The sequence below is a fragment of the Symphalangus syndactylus genome, chromosome 24 (genome assembly GCF_028878055.3).
Source record: "Symphalangus syndactylus isolate Jambi chromosome 24, NHGRI_mSymSyn1-v2.1_pri, whole genome shotgun sequence".
In the NCBI taxonomy this organism is placed as follows: domain Eukaryota; kingdom Metazoa; phylum Chordata; class Mammalia; order Primates; family Hylobatidae; genus Symphalangus; species Symphalangus syndactylus.
Genome location: NC_072446.2, coordinates 41536090 through 41553149, shown reverse-complemented (window position 1 = coordinate 41553149; position 17060 = coordinate 41536090). Strand labels below are relative to the sequence as shown.

At 47.1% G+C, this 17060-nt stretch overlaps 2 protein-coding genes across 5 annotated transcripts in view; one reads left to right on the top strand and one right to left on the bottom strand.

The window, feature by feature from the left end:
* C24H20orf96 (chromosome 24 C20orf96 homolog) overlaps positions 1–17060 on the top strand; it is a 46957-nt gene that overhangs the window by 9885 nt on the left and 20012 nt on the right. For 2 of the 4 annotated variants that reach the window (XM_055265666.2, XM_055265664.2), the window contains exons 1-3: positions 15616–15782; positions 16059–16107; positions 16689–16806. In XM_055265666.2, coding sequence (XP_055121641.1) covers positions 15763–15782; positions 16059–16107; positions 16689–16806 — 187 coding nt within the window. In that variant the 5' untranslated portion in view covers positions 15616–15762. Of the gene's footprint in view, positions 1–15615; positions 15787–16058; positions 16108–16688; positions 16807–17060 lie in introns of those variants that run through there. The other 2 variants (XM_055265665.2, XM_055265667.2) reach the window with 2 other exon arrangements.
* ZCCHC3 (zinc finger CCHC-type containing 3) lies at positions 683–7080 on the bottom strand. Its single transcript, XM_055265663.2, has one exon. It carries the CDS (start codon positions 3433–3435, stop codon positions 2215–2217), a length of 1221 nt encoding a protein of 406 aa, XP_055121638.1. The 5' UTR covers positions 3436–7080; the 3' UTR covers positions 683–2214.

The following is a 17060-nucleotide window of genomic DNA, read 5'->3' as shown; positions in this document are numbered from 1 at the left end:
ATCATTGAGTCAGAGAGTCAATATACTGGGAACGTTTAACTCTTAGGATCAGATCATCCTAACATCACCAGCTGGAAAATCCATCAGAGGGTTGTATCTGGGGTCTGCAGGGTACTGGACCTGAAGTCCAGAGACCTTGACACTATTCTGCCTGCAGGCCCAGTCTCCAGTGGGGGCCAACTTGGAGAAGTCAGCGCCCTGGAACCCGCTTTTTCACCAGCTGGAAGAAATGGCATTTTCCCAGAACCCAAGAATATTTTGCATCCCATCCACGGCGCTTACAATAACAGAAAGACAAGGAAGCTGGCAAACCACCTCTCTTTCCCACAGGTCTGTAATCTCCCTGAGGGCAGGGTTCAGCTCACACATCTTACACTCTGGTCTCAAACCTAGCTGCCCATCAGAATTGCTTGAGGATGATTAACTAAAATGTTTCACTTCCTCTAACAGTGATTCTGATTTCTTGGAGCTGTGTTAGGACTTAAAACCCGTTTTAACAGTGTGCTAACTGATTGTGATGCAAAGGGACCGGCACAACGTAGTAGGTGCTAAGTGTTGCCTCCAGGGGTGGGAAATGTATTTAGCAAGGTAAACAAATGGAGTGTAGGGGAAGTGGAATTGAAATACGGTCTGGAGCTGGGTAACTGTGCATCTAACACTTTGAAAGGAAATAGTGCACCAGTTTTAGCAATACAAAAGATAAATATTTATTCAGAACAAAACTTTTAACAATCAATTTTACATTCTAAGCCACAAGGAAATAGCAAAACATATAGCAAAGGAAAAGCAAACACTAAAAGAAAAGCAGTGTACTGTCTTTTCTACTTGATAACACTTAGTTGGCCCCATGACCTCTCGCTTGGCCTATCTCCCAAGTACATTTTAGAGTTAACAGCTCACTCATAATTTTGGGTTAAAATCCATCTTTCTCCTGAGAGTCAGGAGTCGCAGATGAGCTCCAGCTAGCTGCTTCTCTAGGGTTCCTAGCTATTGAGGCTAAGGTGCAAATGTAAACCTTTGGTAGGTTTCTTTACACAGGGGCACCCCCATTTCTCACTGGTGGCAATGAATGGGGAAGGGGTAGGGCCTCCAAAGGACCTGGCACACTTTAATCCAGAAGTGGTGCCCCAGGGAGCAACGAATGCACCCTGGAGTGTGTTCCTTGGTCCGTTCCGTATCTCCCAAGTATTCAGAAGCCCCTCCTTAAAAACCTTCTCTTTCTGCTCCCTCCTCCAGATGATTTCTCAGCATTCCTCTGGGCTCATCATTCTGGAGAGATCAGACTTTCTGGGCCCTCAAGTGTTGAGGAAATTGTTGTGAAGTGTGAGAGGTAGTGGAATGAGCACCGGGCTTGGGGTCAGGGGACTCTACTATAGGCTGGCTCTGGCACCAGACAGCTATGTGATTTTCACCCAGTCATTTAACCTCTTTGGGCCTGTTTCATCTGCTGGAAAACCAGGGAATTGGTCCAAACCAACTCTCAGGTTCTTTCCAGCAGGAATATTCTAGATTCCATGATTCTATGAAAAATGGCTTCTGAGCCACCAAAAGAGCTGTCATGAAGTCCATGCATTTTTGTGCCATAAGAGAGGCCCTTGGCCACCATTCAGAGCTTATTGATTCAGATTATATACACTTCTAACAACACTGGTTTCACAAATTCTCAGACCACGTAGATTAAAAGCAGCAAATTAAATGAGGGAGGGGAAGAGCTGCAAAAGGTAGACACTCTGATAGAAGCCACAGTCAACAATGTTTTCAATTCAGCAAACACTGATGGAGTGCCTACCACGTGTTGGGCCCCGTACCTAGTGCTGGGGCATAAAGATGAGCAAGGCAGCCCAAAGGGTGAAAATCCAGGGGAAGACAAGGTATGGGGCGGGGGGGGGGGGGGGGCGGGAGGGGGGCAGGGAGAGAGAGAAAAAGTACAAGAAACAAAACAAATACCCAATAGAAAAACGAAAATAAAATTTTAAAAGGGAGGGGCAACACATCTGCACGCTACAGTTCTCCGCAGTCGTTATTGGTGACAGAGTCACCAATTCAGAACAGGCTGAAATGGAGTAAACTCGGTTTAAGAAGGCATAGAGAGATGTCTCTTGTAGGTTTTAAAAAGATCTCCTTCAAAAACGATAAAAAATGGTTTAAAAAAAAGTTTTGGCACTTAAGAGGGGTAAGCTGGCTGTGTGTTCACCCTGGCAGGCAGGCGGGTGTTTAGTGCCCGGCCACGCCGGTTAGCTGAGCTGCCACGGAATTGTGAACTGCTTTGGGACACTGGGCAAAGGCGTGTCCTCGCTTCCCACAGAGGTTGCACACGATGCCCTTCCGGCAGTAAGGGCTCAGGTGCCCCTCCTCCCCGCACCTGAAGCACCTGTCCTGCGTGCAGCTGCCGCTCATGTGGGTCCGGGAACCACATTTAAAGCATGTCTTGGGCTGCCCCTTGTACCAGCTGTAGCCCCTCTCGGCCCCCAGGAAGAAGGCCCCTGGCAAGTGCCTGACCCCGCCCTCCCCCTGGCGCAGCTCGATCTCGCATTTGTACTCCCCGGTCCAGATCCCAAACCTGTCGGTCACTTTCACCGGCACGGCCAGCACGTCGCAGTGGCGCTTGAGCCAAGTCACAATGTCCTCCACGTCCACCGTCTCGTTCCGGAAGAGGATGAAGAGCGTCTTCAAGCTGGACTTGCTCCGCCCCAGCACCACAAAGTTCTCCCAGCAGTCCTCCTGCTCCCGCTTCTCCTCGTAGACGCGCAGGAACAGGGCCAGCTTCTCCGCCGAGCGGAAGCTCACGTCGAATTCGCGGCTGCCGGGGATCTGGATGACCGCGTAGATGTCGCTCGGGTCCATGCCGATGGAGCGCAGGATAAGCGCTCCTACCACGAAGTCCCGGGTCGGGCAGGCGCCCTCGTCTCCCTGGAAACAGATGCGGACAAGGAAGCGACCCTTGCCCGGGCCTGCCGCCGCCGCCGCAGCCGCCGGCTCGTCCTGGAGGGGCCGCTCGGCCGCGTCCTCGGCTTCGCCGGGCCTGGCCGGGGTCGCCATGGCGGCCGCCGCCGTCTCGGTCTTCTTCCTCCTGCCCGCCTCGGCAGCGCCCTTCTTTTTGCGGGGGTCCGCCGCCTCGCCGGCCGGATCTCTCCGGCGGCCCTTCGGGTCCCCGCGGCCAGCCGGTGGGAAGTCGCCGAGGTCCGGCGCCGCCAGGCCCGCGGGGCCGCCGAGTCCGGCGCTCCCTCCACTGCCCCCGCTTTCCTCCTCCCGCCGCGGCGGCCGCGGCTCGCGGAACTCGCCCTTCTTCTCGGCTAGATTCTTTACCACCTGGGCCCAGCCCATCTTCTCGCGGCCGCCGTCGGCCTCCTCGCCCCGGGCCGCGGGCCGCGCGGGGGGCAGAAGCTGCGGCCGCCCCCGTTTCCTCTCTTCCTCTGCGCCGCCGCCGGTGGCCATTTTACCTCCTTCCCAGCATCCTCCACTCGCTCCCGCAGCCAAAGGGCGCCCATCGCGCGCGCCCGCCCGCCGGGGTTGTGTGGGTTTGTTTTTTTTTTTGAAATTTGACGCTACCCTCCCCCGCCGCTCCCTCAAAGGTATCACATGCGGCGCATATTGGCCAGCGCCGGCTCTGCGCCCCCTGCGCTGAGCCTCTCTTCCGCCAGCGCTCGCTCCAAACTCACCTCCGTCCGCAGCGGGATGGGGCGCCGGGAGGCGTCCCTTTCCTCAGCGCGGGTTTGGCAGCCTCCGGCCTCGCTCTCGAGGATTTGGCATTTCGCAAGCGGTGCTCGATGATTTCATGCTAGCAGCTTTGCTAACGGCCCACAGGCGGGACGGAGTTCAGGAACATCTCTCCCATTTTGTTTTCTTTTTTGTACCTTTTCTGTTAAAAAAGCAAAAGCAATAGCAAACTTAAAACTTAGCTTTCCCTTTCCCCAGAACTGACTGCAATGCATTATTTTTTTCCCACGTCGGATTATGCACATTTTCAAGAAGAAAAGTTGAAAGTTTTACAGTGAACATTTAACCATTAACTTTTTATCATTAAAATTTTACTCTATTTTATCACACTACGCCTCGATCCATTCATCGGTCTTTATTTTTTGATACATTTCCAAGTAAGTCATATTGCATTATTTTTATTTTTTTTGAAGACTTCCGTCGTATTTAGGATGGAGTGTGATTGCTTCTTAACTTCCCAGTACTGTGTTAAGCACACCTCAGACTTTATTACTTGGAATCTTCCAAAAACGATGCTGTAATTATGCCCATTTTACAGATAAAGAGGCAGGAGTTAAGTCAGTTGGCGGAGTTAATAGGCAGCCCCACGTATAGGTAGCTTTCCTTCCTTCCTTTCTTTCTCTCTCTCTCTCTCTCTTTCTTTCTTTCTCTTTCTTTCTTTCTTTCTTTCTTTCTTTCTTTCTTTCTTTCTTTCTTTCTCTTTGTCTCTTTTCTTTCTTCTTCTTTTTTTTTTTTTTTTTGAGACAGACTCTTGGTCTGTCGCCCAGGCTGGAGTGCAGTGGCTCAATCTCGGCTCACTGCGATCTCCGCCTCCCAGGTTCACGCCATTCTCCTGCCTCAGCCTCCCGAGCAGCTGGGACTACAGGCGCCTGCCACCACGCTTGGCTAAGTTTTTGTATTTTTAGTAGAGACGGAATTTCACCGTGTTAGCCAGGATTGTCTCGATCTCCTGACCTCGTGATCGCCCGCCTCCGCCTCCCAAGTTGCTGGGATTACAGGCATGAGCCACCGCGCCCGGCCGGTAGCTTATATTTATTTAACCACTTTATTTCTGGCGCTGTGGATCAAGAACTGTGCATCAGACTCTAGGAAACCTTGTTAACAGGCAGATTCCCTTCACCCCAACTCCTGGTATTGGTCTCAGGGGAGCCACTGACTCTTGGGCCGTTTGCACTTTCCAGTCCTCTCACTTTATATCCTCAGACACCCTTTCCTTCATCCCTTCTCAGCCACGCATTCCCATGATCATACTCAGAACTTCACCATTACCAGAAACATCAATGTCTTAGATTCACATATTTCTCTGTTATTCTTTCCACTTGCCTGATCAAGTTTCACCATGAGGAGAATACTTACACGACCAAACAATATATGTATTTTAAACAATCTGTTCCATTCCTCTTACCTTAAGCCCTCACTCCAGGTAACTATCACATAATCAAATATCTGCAAGGGTCAGGCAGGTGCCTTAAGTAGAAGATATACTGGGTGAACTGGAGATCGAGTGTTCTATCTGAAGGGGCAACTGCTAATCAACTGTAGCTGATTATTCCTCTCCAGAAGTGAGGGTCCACTGTGGGCGGATCTTTCAGTTTCCAAAGAGAAATCTGAACTCCAGTTTCTTCTTTTATGGGAAACATTCTTTTCTCTCTTTCGTCTTCTTTAAGATGGTCTCAGCTATGTTTGGAACCTCCATATAAATTTCACAACCTGCCTACTAAGTTCCAGGAAACTATGAGATCTTAATTGGAGTTGCATTGCATTTGTACAGAATTGCCGCTTTATAACACCGAGTCTTTCCATTAATGACCCCACTTGATTTCTCACTTATTTAGGCCATATTTTATGAATTTTAATAAAATATTATAGTTTTCTTCATAAAGGTCTTACATACTTTTGGGGATTTATTCCAAGGTACCACATGGTTTGACTGCTATTGTAAATGAAATTATTGTAAATCAGAAGTTACATATTGTTTGTTGGTGTCCTTTAGAGGAAACACGATTGAATTTTGTGTACTGATCCCATATTTGGCAACAAAGTTGAAACCTTAAAAAATTTCCAGGGGTTTTGGGAATCTCTTTACTTTTCTGTATTGCCAATCATATTGTCTGTGAATAATGAAGGTTTCGTCTCTTTTTTCAGATCTTATACTTTTTCTTGTCTTACTGCACTAGTCAAGAACTTTCATATAATCAACGTATTTTGAGCATTTTTGTTTTGTGTAGGACTTTAAAGGCATCTGTTTGTATTTTGAAAATATTTGACTTGCGGATTAGGTTCTGGCTCCATGTCCAATTTTACTAACCATATCTTATTCTATTGTAAGATTTCATTGGTATGTGTAGGGCCATCCTTTTGGTCAGTTTCATTTTTTCCAGGTCGAATTTTGCAGAGATTATTACATCAGGAGCTACAGGAGCCAGGCAGGTATCCTGCAAGGAAAGCAGTCCGGATGGGCACTGAGGCCATATGAAGAGAGCAGCCTTTATTCATTTCTGGCAGATTATTGTCACAGAGGGACACAGGCCCAGTGTTGCCAGATGTCTGCTTTTCTAAGAGAGATCGGAAATCCAGTGTTTGGCTGCCTGGAACAAGGCCTGAGCTCAGCGGCTTGAACACGTGAGGGTCTAGAGTCTCTCTTGTGAGGCCTCTTCTCTATGTTCTTCTGTCTTTAGTGCGCTGGCTTCCACCCGTGTTCCTTTTTAGCATTTCTATCTCCTTTTCTTCCCTCAAACCTGACATCCATTCTTTTGGCAAATCCTGATGGCAATTCTTCCAAAATATATCCCCAATCTGACCACTCTCACCTGTTCTCCAAGTCACTATCATGTAAACTGCTTAGAATATGCCTGGCTCAGTCATTCTAGTTAAAAAATAACAGAACAGACAAATGTGTGCAGAATGGGCCTGAAACTAGTTTGCCATCTTTGGCTTAAGCACAATTATCCTCACTTTACAAAGGAGGTAACTGAGGCTCAAAGAGGTGAAGGGATTTGTCTCAGAAGCATCTGTGAGGTCTTTGATAACTGGGGCATGTCTTGCTCTCTGTCTTCACAGACAATTGCTGTGAAGACAACACAACTGACCTGGTGAGGTGGCTCGTGCCAGTAAGCCCAGCACTTTGGGATGCCAAGGTGGGAGGATCGTTTAAGCCCAGGAGTTCTCGACCACCCTGGGCAACATAGTGAGACCTCATCTCTACAAAAAATTTTAAAAATTAGCCAGGTATGGTGGCATGTACCTATAGTTCCTGCTACTCTGTAGGCTGAGGTAGGAGGATAACTTGAGCCTGGGAGGTTGAGGCTGCAGTGAGCTGTGATCCTGCCATTGTATTCCAGCCTGGGTAACAGAGTGAGACCCTGTTTAAAAAAAGAAAAAAAGAAAAGAAAAGAAAAAAGAAAAGAAAACACAATTGCCCAGTGTTCTGTAAGCACTTAGTAAATGGCAGCTGATTTTTTATTTTTGAATTGTTAAGAAACTTGGCTCAGCGCAGTGGCTCACGCCTGTTATCTTAGCATTTTGGGTGGCTGAGGCGGGCAGATCAATTGAGTCCAGGAGTTTGTAGATCAGCCTGGGCAACATGGCGAAACCCCATCTATACCAAAAATAATAAAAAAACATTAGCCAGCCGTGATGGGGCACCACCTATAGTCCCAACTACTAGGAAGGCTGAGGTGGGAGGATCGCTTGAGCCCAGGAGGTTGAGGCCGCAGTGAGTGCAGTGAGCTGTGATCACTCCACGCTATCCTGGGCAACAGATCGAGAGAAACCCTGTCTTAAAAAAGAAGAGAAACTCACTAATGCTAGTTGGGAATAGCTAAATAACAGAAAATTCTAGAATAATGGTAACATATGCAAATGAGGTTTATTTTTTCTCTCATAGAATAAGTCTGGAGGTAGACAGCTCAGAGCTAATATCATGGCTGCATAGTGTCAGGGATCCACGCTCCTTCTATCTTTATGTTCTGCCATATATGACCTACATTTCCGACAATATTTAATGGCCCAAATGGCTGCTGAGTTCCAACTATGAGATTCCATTCCAGCAGCTGAAAGGAACAAGTGGAAGAGAAAGACATGTCTCCTCCACTTCCTCTATAAGGACATTTGCAGATGTTGCACTTCCGCCTATGTTCCATTGACTAGAACTTGGTCACGCCTATCTGCATCTCAGTCCAAGTTCTTAATAATGCACTTTTGGATTTGCATTATTTTTGAAGTGACCATTAGAAAGTCAGGAGATGGAGGCATGATTTGAGATGGACCTTGAAAGAAGAAGTAGGTTTTGGAAAGCAATACAGAAACAAACCTATGAGGTTAGAATTATTGCTCATATTCACAGATGAGGGAACTAGGCTGAGAGAGGTAGATTGAGTTGCCCAATGTCACAGTGTCACAAAGCTAGTAGTGGCTTAGTGATCCACGTCAAGCGGACTCCAAGGCTTATATGCTTAGCCACTTATACAGTTCTGCCTTGTGTCTATAAAATGGAGATAATGCCTACATTAAGGTTACTATTTATTGACAACTTGCATTTGTGGTTGTATTAGCACACAAGCTAGGCTCCTTTGCTTTTAAGGGCATGACCAAGAACTTGCACACATTTCTTCTACTCACATCATATTTGCTAAAACCTAGCCATGCAGCCACCTTAGTTGCAAGGGAGGCCGGAAAATTAGGTTTTTATTTTATTTTATTTTATTTATTTTATTTTATTTTATATTTTATTTTATTTTAGTTTGTTATGTTATGTTGTTTGTTATGTTATGTTATGTTATGTTATGTTATGTTATGTTATGTTATGTTATTTGTTTGAGAAGGAGTCTTTCTCTGTAGCCCAGGTTGGAATGCAGTGGCATGATCTCGGCTCACTGCAACCTCCGCCTCCCAGGTTCAAGTGATTCTCCTGCCTCAGCCTCCCGAGTAGCTGGGATTACAGGTGCCCACCACGCCCAGCTAAGTTTTGTGTTTTTAGTAGAGACGGGCTTTTGTCATGTTGGCTGGGCTGGTCTTGAACTCCTGACCTCAGGTGATCTGCCTGCCTTGACCTCCCAAAGTGCTGGGATTACAGGCATGAACCACTGCGTCTGGCCAAGAAATGAGGTCTTTAGATGGGCAGCCCATGTGCCCAATAAAAATTCTAATACTACAGAAGTGTAGAGTGGATGTGGGAGGGTATTAGCAATCTCTGCTAAGATAGTGTTAGTTAAGATTATTTATTTATTTATTTATTTATTTATTTATTTATTTATTTATTTCAGGGTCTTGCTCTGTCACCAAGGCTGGAGTGCAGTGGTGTGATCATGGCTCACTGAAGCCTCAACCTCCTGGGCTCAAGTGATCCTCCTGCCTCAGCCTCATGAGTAGCTTGGACTACAGGCTTGTGCCGCAATGGCCAGCTAATTTTTTTATTTTTTATAGAGAAGGGGTCTCTCTATGTTGCCCAGGCTGGTCTAAAACTCCTGGCCTCAAGCAAATCCTCCTGCCTTGGCCTCCCAAAGTTCTCAGATTACAGATATGAGCCACCATAACCGGCCTAGTTAAGCTTTAAAACAAACCAGTAAAGTAAGCATTATTGTTCCTATTTTACTGATGAATAAATTGAGGTTCAGAGAGGTGGAGCAATTTAAGGGTAAGCTAGGATTAGAATCCTGACTCATGTTTGAGCCACAGTATTCTGTTCCTTTTCACTGGAATTGTCTTTTGTGAGTGTTGCCACTTCTCACTGATTTCTTTCCCACTCAATAGTATGCCATTAGCAAGGGTGTCTCCACTCCTTGGGCTGCAAATCTACCTCTGGATGCCTACTATCTGGCATTGTGATCATGTCCAGAGGGAGGAGATACTGGCCTTTCCAAGGCCAGGATGCAGTGGGGCCACATGTGTGTGTTGTTCCTTGGCTACTTGCAATAGCTGTTAGAAAGCAAGTCCACAAATTGCAATCTCCACCAAAGGGAAGTAGAGCCAGTTGACCCAGGAGACAGAAGGAGGCTGAGGCCAAGGGAAGAAGGAGGCACTTGACTGTCAGCATCTGGCCTGGATCAACATCATCCCAACCCACTGGGAATGAGAAGCTGGTGGAGTCTGTGAAGGAGACATCATCAGAAGTCCAGTATTATATCCATGTGGATAAACTCTTTGACATTTTTTCTGAGACCCTTCTTGGCACTAGACATGGCAGGTGCATGTGCATGGGGAAGGAGCTGGAGCACAGTTGCAAGAACATCTGCTGTGATAGCAGCGGCTTCTACCTGACACTGCAGACTCTGCCAGCAAAGGAGCACCTTGGTAACTGTGGCTCGATGTCCTGTTAACTGTGGCTTGATGTCCAAGATGATTGGTTTCCAAGGTGCTCAGCAGCAGATACCAAGTCTAGTTTATCAGCATGCAAGCAAATCCTGCCAGGCTATGCACATTTATTCTGGCTCTTCAGGACCACTTGACCAAGTTTGTCTTATATACTCTGACCTCTAGGTGCATCCAGGAGGACATCCTGTAGGACATCTTCACTGTTCAGGGCCCCCAGTGCCTTGCAGATACCATTGAGGGTATTCATCCAGATTGTCGGGGAGCTAACACAGCTGAAGATGGTTCATGAACAGGGTCAGAGCCCTGTGGTGGGAGTCAACGGCATCATGCAGACTCTATTAGTTTCCTAGGGCTGCTATAAGAACATACTATAAACCAGGGGTCCCCAACTCCTGGGTCTGCCCATTAGGAACCGGGCCACACAGCAGAAGTTGAGCGGCAGGCAAGTGAGCATTACCATCCAAGCTCTACCTCCTGTCAGATCAGCAGTGGCATTAAATTCTCATAGGAGTGGGAGCCCCATTGTGAACTGCACGTGTGAGGGATCTAGGTTGCATGCTCCTAATGAGAAATTAATATTTGATGATCTGAGCTGGAACAGTTTCATCCCGAAACCACCACCCCCCAGCCCTGTCCATGGAAAAATTGTCTTCCATGAAACCGGTCCCTGGTGCCAAAAAGGTTGGGGACCCCTGCTATAAACTGAGTGGTTTAAAGCAACAGGAATTTTTTCTCTCACAGTTCTAGAGGCTGGAAGTCTGAAATCTAGGTGTCAGCAGGGCCGTGCTCTCTCTGAAGGCTCTAGGGGAAAATCTGTTCCATGCCTTTCCCTTAGCTTCTGGTGTTGCCAGCATTCCTTGGCTTGTAGACGCATCATTCTAATCTCTGCCTGTGTCGTCACAAGGCATTCTCACTGTGTCTGCCTCTGTGTGTCTTCTCCTCTTCTCATAATGGCACCAGTCTTTTAAGGGCCCACCCTACTCCAGTACGACCTCGTCTTAACTAATTACATCTGCAACAACTCTATTTCCAAATAAGGTTCTGGGAATGGCATGTATTTTTTGGAAATACTATTCAACCCAGTACACACACTACATGCTGACTACCTGGATGCAGACCAACGACACACATCATTGGCTTCAGGGTCTGTAGTTCACTCAGATGATGAAAAACTCAACTTACCACGAGGTTATCTGCCACAGCCCCCATGAAGCCATGTTTAACAGCAAAGTCAAGGTTGGCCTGGCCATCTCCAAGTTACGGGATGAAGTTGTGCTCACAATCAGAACTGAATAGGATTGGAAGAGGGCACAAGGACAACTGAAGAGCAGCATTCATGCACAACAGGAAGACAACAGGGTGCTGGGGCCTAGCAGTGAATTCAGTGGGGGGTCTTGGGGTGGAAGAGCAGGCAGCTCTGGAGTGCTGTGCAGATGATAAGAAGGAATGTCTAGGATCTTGTTATGTCAAGTATAGCAGGTGTCTCCACAAGAACCACAGCGTCTTACCCAGTGACAACAGTAGAGATTGTGGGTTTAGGATGCTGTGCACATTTGCCACAAAGCCAGCACATCAAATGACATGGATGGAAGCCCGAGACTGCCTGCTCAGCCTAGTCCACCTCTCAGCAAGATGTTGATGGAATCAGAGAGCCCAGGTTGCTATTGCTGAGCCTGGAGCCAAGCAGGCCTGAGAGGCCCTCTGTCACATTTATCACCTCACATGTGCAGGAAGGAAAGGCCAGCTCATCTTGCCCACCTATCCTGGGGGGCAGGAAGTTCCATCAGGTGTTCATGAACACAGAAATTCCACCTGAACAGGTGTAAGTGCAAATGGACCCCATCTTATTCAATCCCAGTTCCAACAGCTTTGTTACAGGTGATTGTCAGTGGCCCCTCAAGTGTGTTTTGGCTTTGATTAAAATGGCAGCATTTTTGCAAATGTTTTTGTGTATTTATTTTAAAATTTGAAGTGGGGCTGGGTGTGGTGGCTCATGCCTGTAATCTCAGCACTTTGGGGGGCGGAGGCAGGTGGGTCACCTGAAGTTAGGAGTTTGAGACCAGCCTGACCAACATGGAGAAACCCCGTCTCTACTAAAAATACAAAATTAGCCGGTTGTGGTGGCGCATGCCTGTAGTCCCAGCTACTCAGGAGGCTGAGGCAGGAGAATCACTTGAACCCGGGAGGCAGAAGTTGTGGTGAGCCAAGATCACGCCATTGCACTCAGTCTGGGCAACAAGAGCGAAATTCTGTCTCAAAAAAAAAAATTGAAGTGGGAGGCAGTAATATTACTGGTTAAGAACCTGAGATGTGGGGCACAGGCAGCTCTCAGTGGGTGTCCATGCTGGGTCAGCATGTCTGATGAGGAAGGCTGTGTGACAGTGGCCAAGCTCTTCTTTGTATTAATCAAGGTACAGGTTAAGCTACTGTAACAAAGGGACTCTCAAATACAGGGTCTCAGACAAGGTGGAGGTTTATTTCTTTTTGATGAAGCAGCTCGGAATTTGGCAGGCAGTAAGGACAGGTAGGTGACTCTCTCCTGCAAGGTTGTCAGGGACCCAGGTTACTTCTATCTTGTTGTTCCTCCAGATGTAGATTTCAGTAAAATGCTTTTGGTCTGCAAGTACCAGAAAACTCAACTCAAATTTGCTCACCCAGTAATGTGATTTCTTATTTAATCTCAAGTAATTTCTAGATAGGTGACAGGTTAATTTAATTAATTAATTTCTTTTAGAGATAGAATCTTACTCTGTTGCCCAGACTGGTGTGCAGTGGCACAATCATAGCTCACTGCAGTCTCAAACTCATGGGCTCAAGCAATCCTCCCATCACAGCCTCCCAAGTAGCTGAGACTACAGGTGCACATCATCACCTCTGGCTAATTAAAACAATTTTTTTTTTCTGAGATGTGGTCTCACTATGTTGCCCAGACTGATCTCAAATGCCTGGCCTCAAGAGATCCTCCTGCGTCAGCTTCCCAAGTAGCTGGTATTATAGGCACATACTATTGTGCCAGGCTAGGGTTGGTTAATTTAATGGCTCAATAGTGCTATCAAGGAAGAAGGTTTTTACATTTTCCTCTCTACCATTCACAGTATATCCTCTTTGGCCAACTCCCCTCACAGTTCCACGATTCCAGGAATCCCACACAGATATGACAATGTTTACCAGCAGATGAAGGAATGTTTTTCTGCAATGCCTTTTTTTAAAAGTGTGATGAAAACCTTTCCCAAAAGCCTTTGAGTAGATTTCTCATCCTGTCTCCTTGGCCAGACTTTCATCATGTGTCTATGACTAGACCTCTAACTGGAAAGGGAAATTGGCCCACCAAGCCCAGCCTCAGACAGTCATGACTATTGGAGCTGGGACTTGGACTAGGGCTGGACCAGGGGCCTGCCTCCCTTAAGGCAAGTGCATACATGGACAAGATCAGGATCCAATAGCTGCGATGACGGGGAGGAATGGCTGTTGAGTAAGTCACTACTTGGATCTGTCATGTATTCCTATCTTTTACTTTTTTTTTTTGAGATGGAGTTTCGTTATTGTTGTCGAGGTTGGAATGCAGTGGCGTGATCTTGGCTCACTGCAACATCAGCCTCTCTGCTTCAAGTAATTCTCCTGCCTCAGCCTCCCAAGTAGCTGGGATTACAGGTGCGTGCCATCATGCCCGGCTAATCCTATTTTGTATTTTTAGTAGAGATGGGGTTTCATCATGTTGGCCAGGCTTGTCTCGAACTTCTGACCTCAGGTGATCTATCTGCCTCAGCCTCCCAAAGTGCTGAGATTAGAGGCGTGAGCCACCGTGCCGGGCCTTTATCCTTTACTTTTTGATGGTTTCCTGGTACAGAGTTTCCCAGCAAGAGTGCTGTCATATGGTGTGCTTTGCAAATGAGGGTACCCAACATAGTGATTCCCTCAGCTCTAGGGTCAGCCAGGAGGGGCCTGAATAGCCAGAGTACCTGGGCTAATTGCTTTTTATCCTAGCAGCTGCTTCTATTTACCACAGTGCATTTAAGCACATTCTCCTGTGATTTTTAAGAGGCAGAAAAGGTTGGGAGCTCTGACATGGTGTTCTATAGCAATGTTCCCCTATTGAAGTTTAAGTGATTTAAAATTATTGCTCCCTCCCAATTATCTTTTAAACTGGAATTCACTTTTAAATCCATGCTGTATCTAGCAAATCTGGTGTGTAGAGAGAGAATTGGTGTAGGGCAAGGGTGGGAGCTAGTACTTTAGTTGGGGTACAAAAGGAAAGAGGGGTGTGTGTGTGTGTGTGTGTGTGTGTGTGTGTGGTCCTATTCCAGATATACGTTGAAGTTATTGCAACAGGATCTGCTGATGGATGTGGGATAAGAGATGAGTTAAGGATGATTCCAAGAACAGAGTTGCCCCATTTTGAGTTCGGGAAAAATGTTTCTGGAAAAATATTGCACATTAGAGTTGCTTATCAGGGGCCCAAGCAGGCAGTTGGATGTATATGGCTGGAATTCAGGGGGAGGCTGGAGACGTGAGTCTGAGAGGCATCTGAGTACAGATGGTATTCAAAACCATGAGACTGGAAGGGATGGGGCTGGGACTGAGTCCTGGGATACTACAATAATAAAGGGAGAAGAGGAGGAACCAACAAAGGAGACTGAAAAGGAGGCAGGAAGCAACTCAAGAGTGGTTTCCTGGATACTAAGTTAAGAAAGTGTTTCAGGGGAGGGAGTGATCTGTTGTGTCAAATGCTGCAGACAGGCCAAATAAGGGGAGGACCTAGAAGTGACCATGGGGTTTAGCAAAGTGGAGGTCACCAATGATGTTGACGAGGGCAGTTTCAGTGGAGAGTGAAAGCCTGATTGAGAGGAGGGAAAAAAGTGGGAAACAGAGTAGGCAAAACTCTCTAGGAGTTTTGCTTTAAAATGAAGCAGAAATGGGAGCTGGCTGGAGGGGAAGTGGTTTGTTTGTTTATTTAGAGACAGGGTCTTGCTCTGTCAACCAGGCTGGAATGCAGTGGCTGGATCATGGCTCACTGCAGCCTGGACCTTTCTAGCTCAAGCGATCTTCCCACCTCTGGCCTCCCAAAGTGCTCTCATGCTTATATGCATGAGCCACCGTGTCCAGCTGTGGTCAATATTTTTAAATAGAAGAAATTTAAAAATATGTTGGTATACTGATGATACAAAGGAGAGAGAAAAGAGGAGGAAAAAACGGGGAGAACTGCTCGGCCAATATCTTTGAGAAAACGTGAGAGGATAGGATTCGGTGCATAAATGTAGGAATTGGTATTAGTAGGCAGTTGATACGTAGTTACAGGAGGGAGGCAAGTAGGCGAGTAAATGATGCCGTGAACTTGTGGGTTTACTGATTCCCACAATTTTCTTAGTAAAATTGGAAGCAAACTCATTAGCCAAGAGTGAAGATGGCGAAGGAAATGGTGGAAGTTTGATGATAATGGAGAAATATGATATAATATTTTAGGATTATGGGCAGAACAAACGGAAGGGAATTTGAAAATTGAAAAGCGGGCCGAACTAGATTTTGCCTTGAGAGGTTAGTCCCTTTAGGCGCTCGGTAGGCGGCGTCGCGTTTCCTTGGAGACCGAGACGCTGGCGAAAGCATCTGGTCTCCGGACGTTTGAGTGGCCTGAGTTACCGCGCTATCTACACTGAGACAAGGAAGTTGGAAAAGCCGAGTAGTTATTCTAGAAGACCAGGGTCTCACAGACTCGCAACCTCTCTTCCATTTTCCCCAATGGCGCATGTCTTACAAAAGTAGGTTAAAAAAAAAAAAATTGGAAGAAAGGCGGAATGTGCATGCTTACTTCACACCCCGCCGCTGTCCCGCCCTCGCCTTGAGGTCGGCCCTCTGTCTTCTGACCCCGCCCTCTCCCCGCCCACACATCCTTGGCCCCGCCCCACTCCCGCGGCGCTATGGTCCCCGGTAAACTGCAGCTTCTGGTTCGAGACTCCAATCCTGTTTCGAATTGCTGCTTGCTGCCCCTTGGGCTGGGGATAATGGAAGTTCTTTCCCTTCCCAACTCTTTCCAGACCCAAGCACTCTGGGACTCACTCTACGGTCCAGGAGTTCCAGGTTCCGGTGAGTCTTGGGGGACTAGGGCTGGGGTGGGAGGCTCGCTGGCCCTGCAGTCCACCTGCCCTCCACTCTCACGGTCGTGACTGCTCTGCGGATATAGGCTAGAGATCCGAATTCCAGTCCCAGCCGGGTCACACTTTGCTGTGGGACCCAGAGCAAGCCTCAGAACCTCATTTTTCTCCTCTCACTGTCTTATCAGAATGTAAGGGTATATTATGCTGCTCTCTTATTCATCTGATTGCTACTCTGATTTCCTGAGGGTGGATGTTTGCATCTTTTCCATGCCTTCTGTTTCTCACAGTTCTTAGCACCTCACAGCCTGGATGTGCCTAGTAAATTCTGGCTGGCTGATTAAAAAAAGTGATAGCTAACATTTATGGAGCACTTACCACATGCTTCATAAATATCTCTCAGAATTCTTGCGCCAATCCACAGAAGTAGGTTTTATTATTAGATCCACTTTACAGATGAGAAAATTGAGGCTCAGAGAGGTCAAGTCACTTGCTTGAGGTCACAGATATCTGAAAAGGGTGGAGCTGGGATATAAACTCATGGTGCTATGTGACTGATTGTATATTTTGTAGGATTATGTTCCATGGCAGCAGTCCAAGCAGGAAACCAAGCCATCTACTCTGCCTCCGGTCCAACAAACCAACAGCCTTCATACAAGCAAAATGAAGACTTTGACTAGGGTCCAACCAGGTGGGTGGAGGCACCTGGGAGCTGGTGTGGGGGTTGGAGACAGGATAGAGTGGCTGCTCTTGGCTCTTGGTGACACCACTTATATTAGGGTAGGCTAACTGATGTAATAAACAATGCCCAAATTGCAAGTATTGATATAGAAATTTATATCTCATTTATGCCTCAGTACATTTGTGGATCTGAGGAAGGAGGGATTCTGTTCCACATGATCATTCAGGGATCCAGGTTCCTTTGACCTTGTCGGTCTGATATTT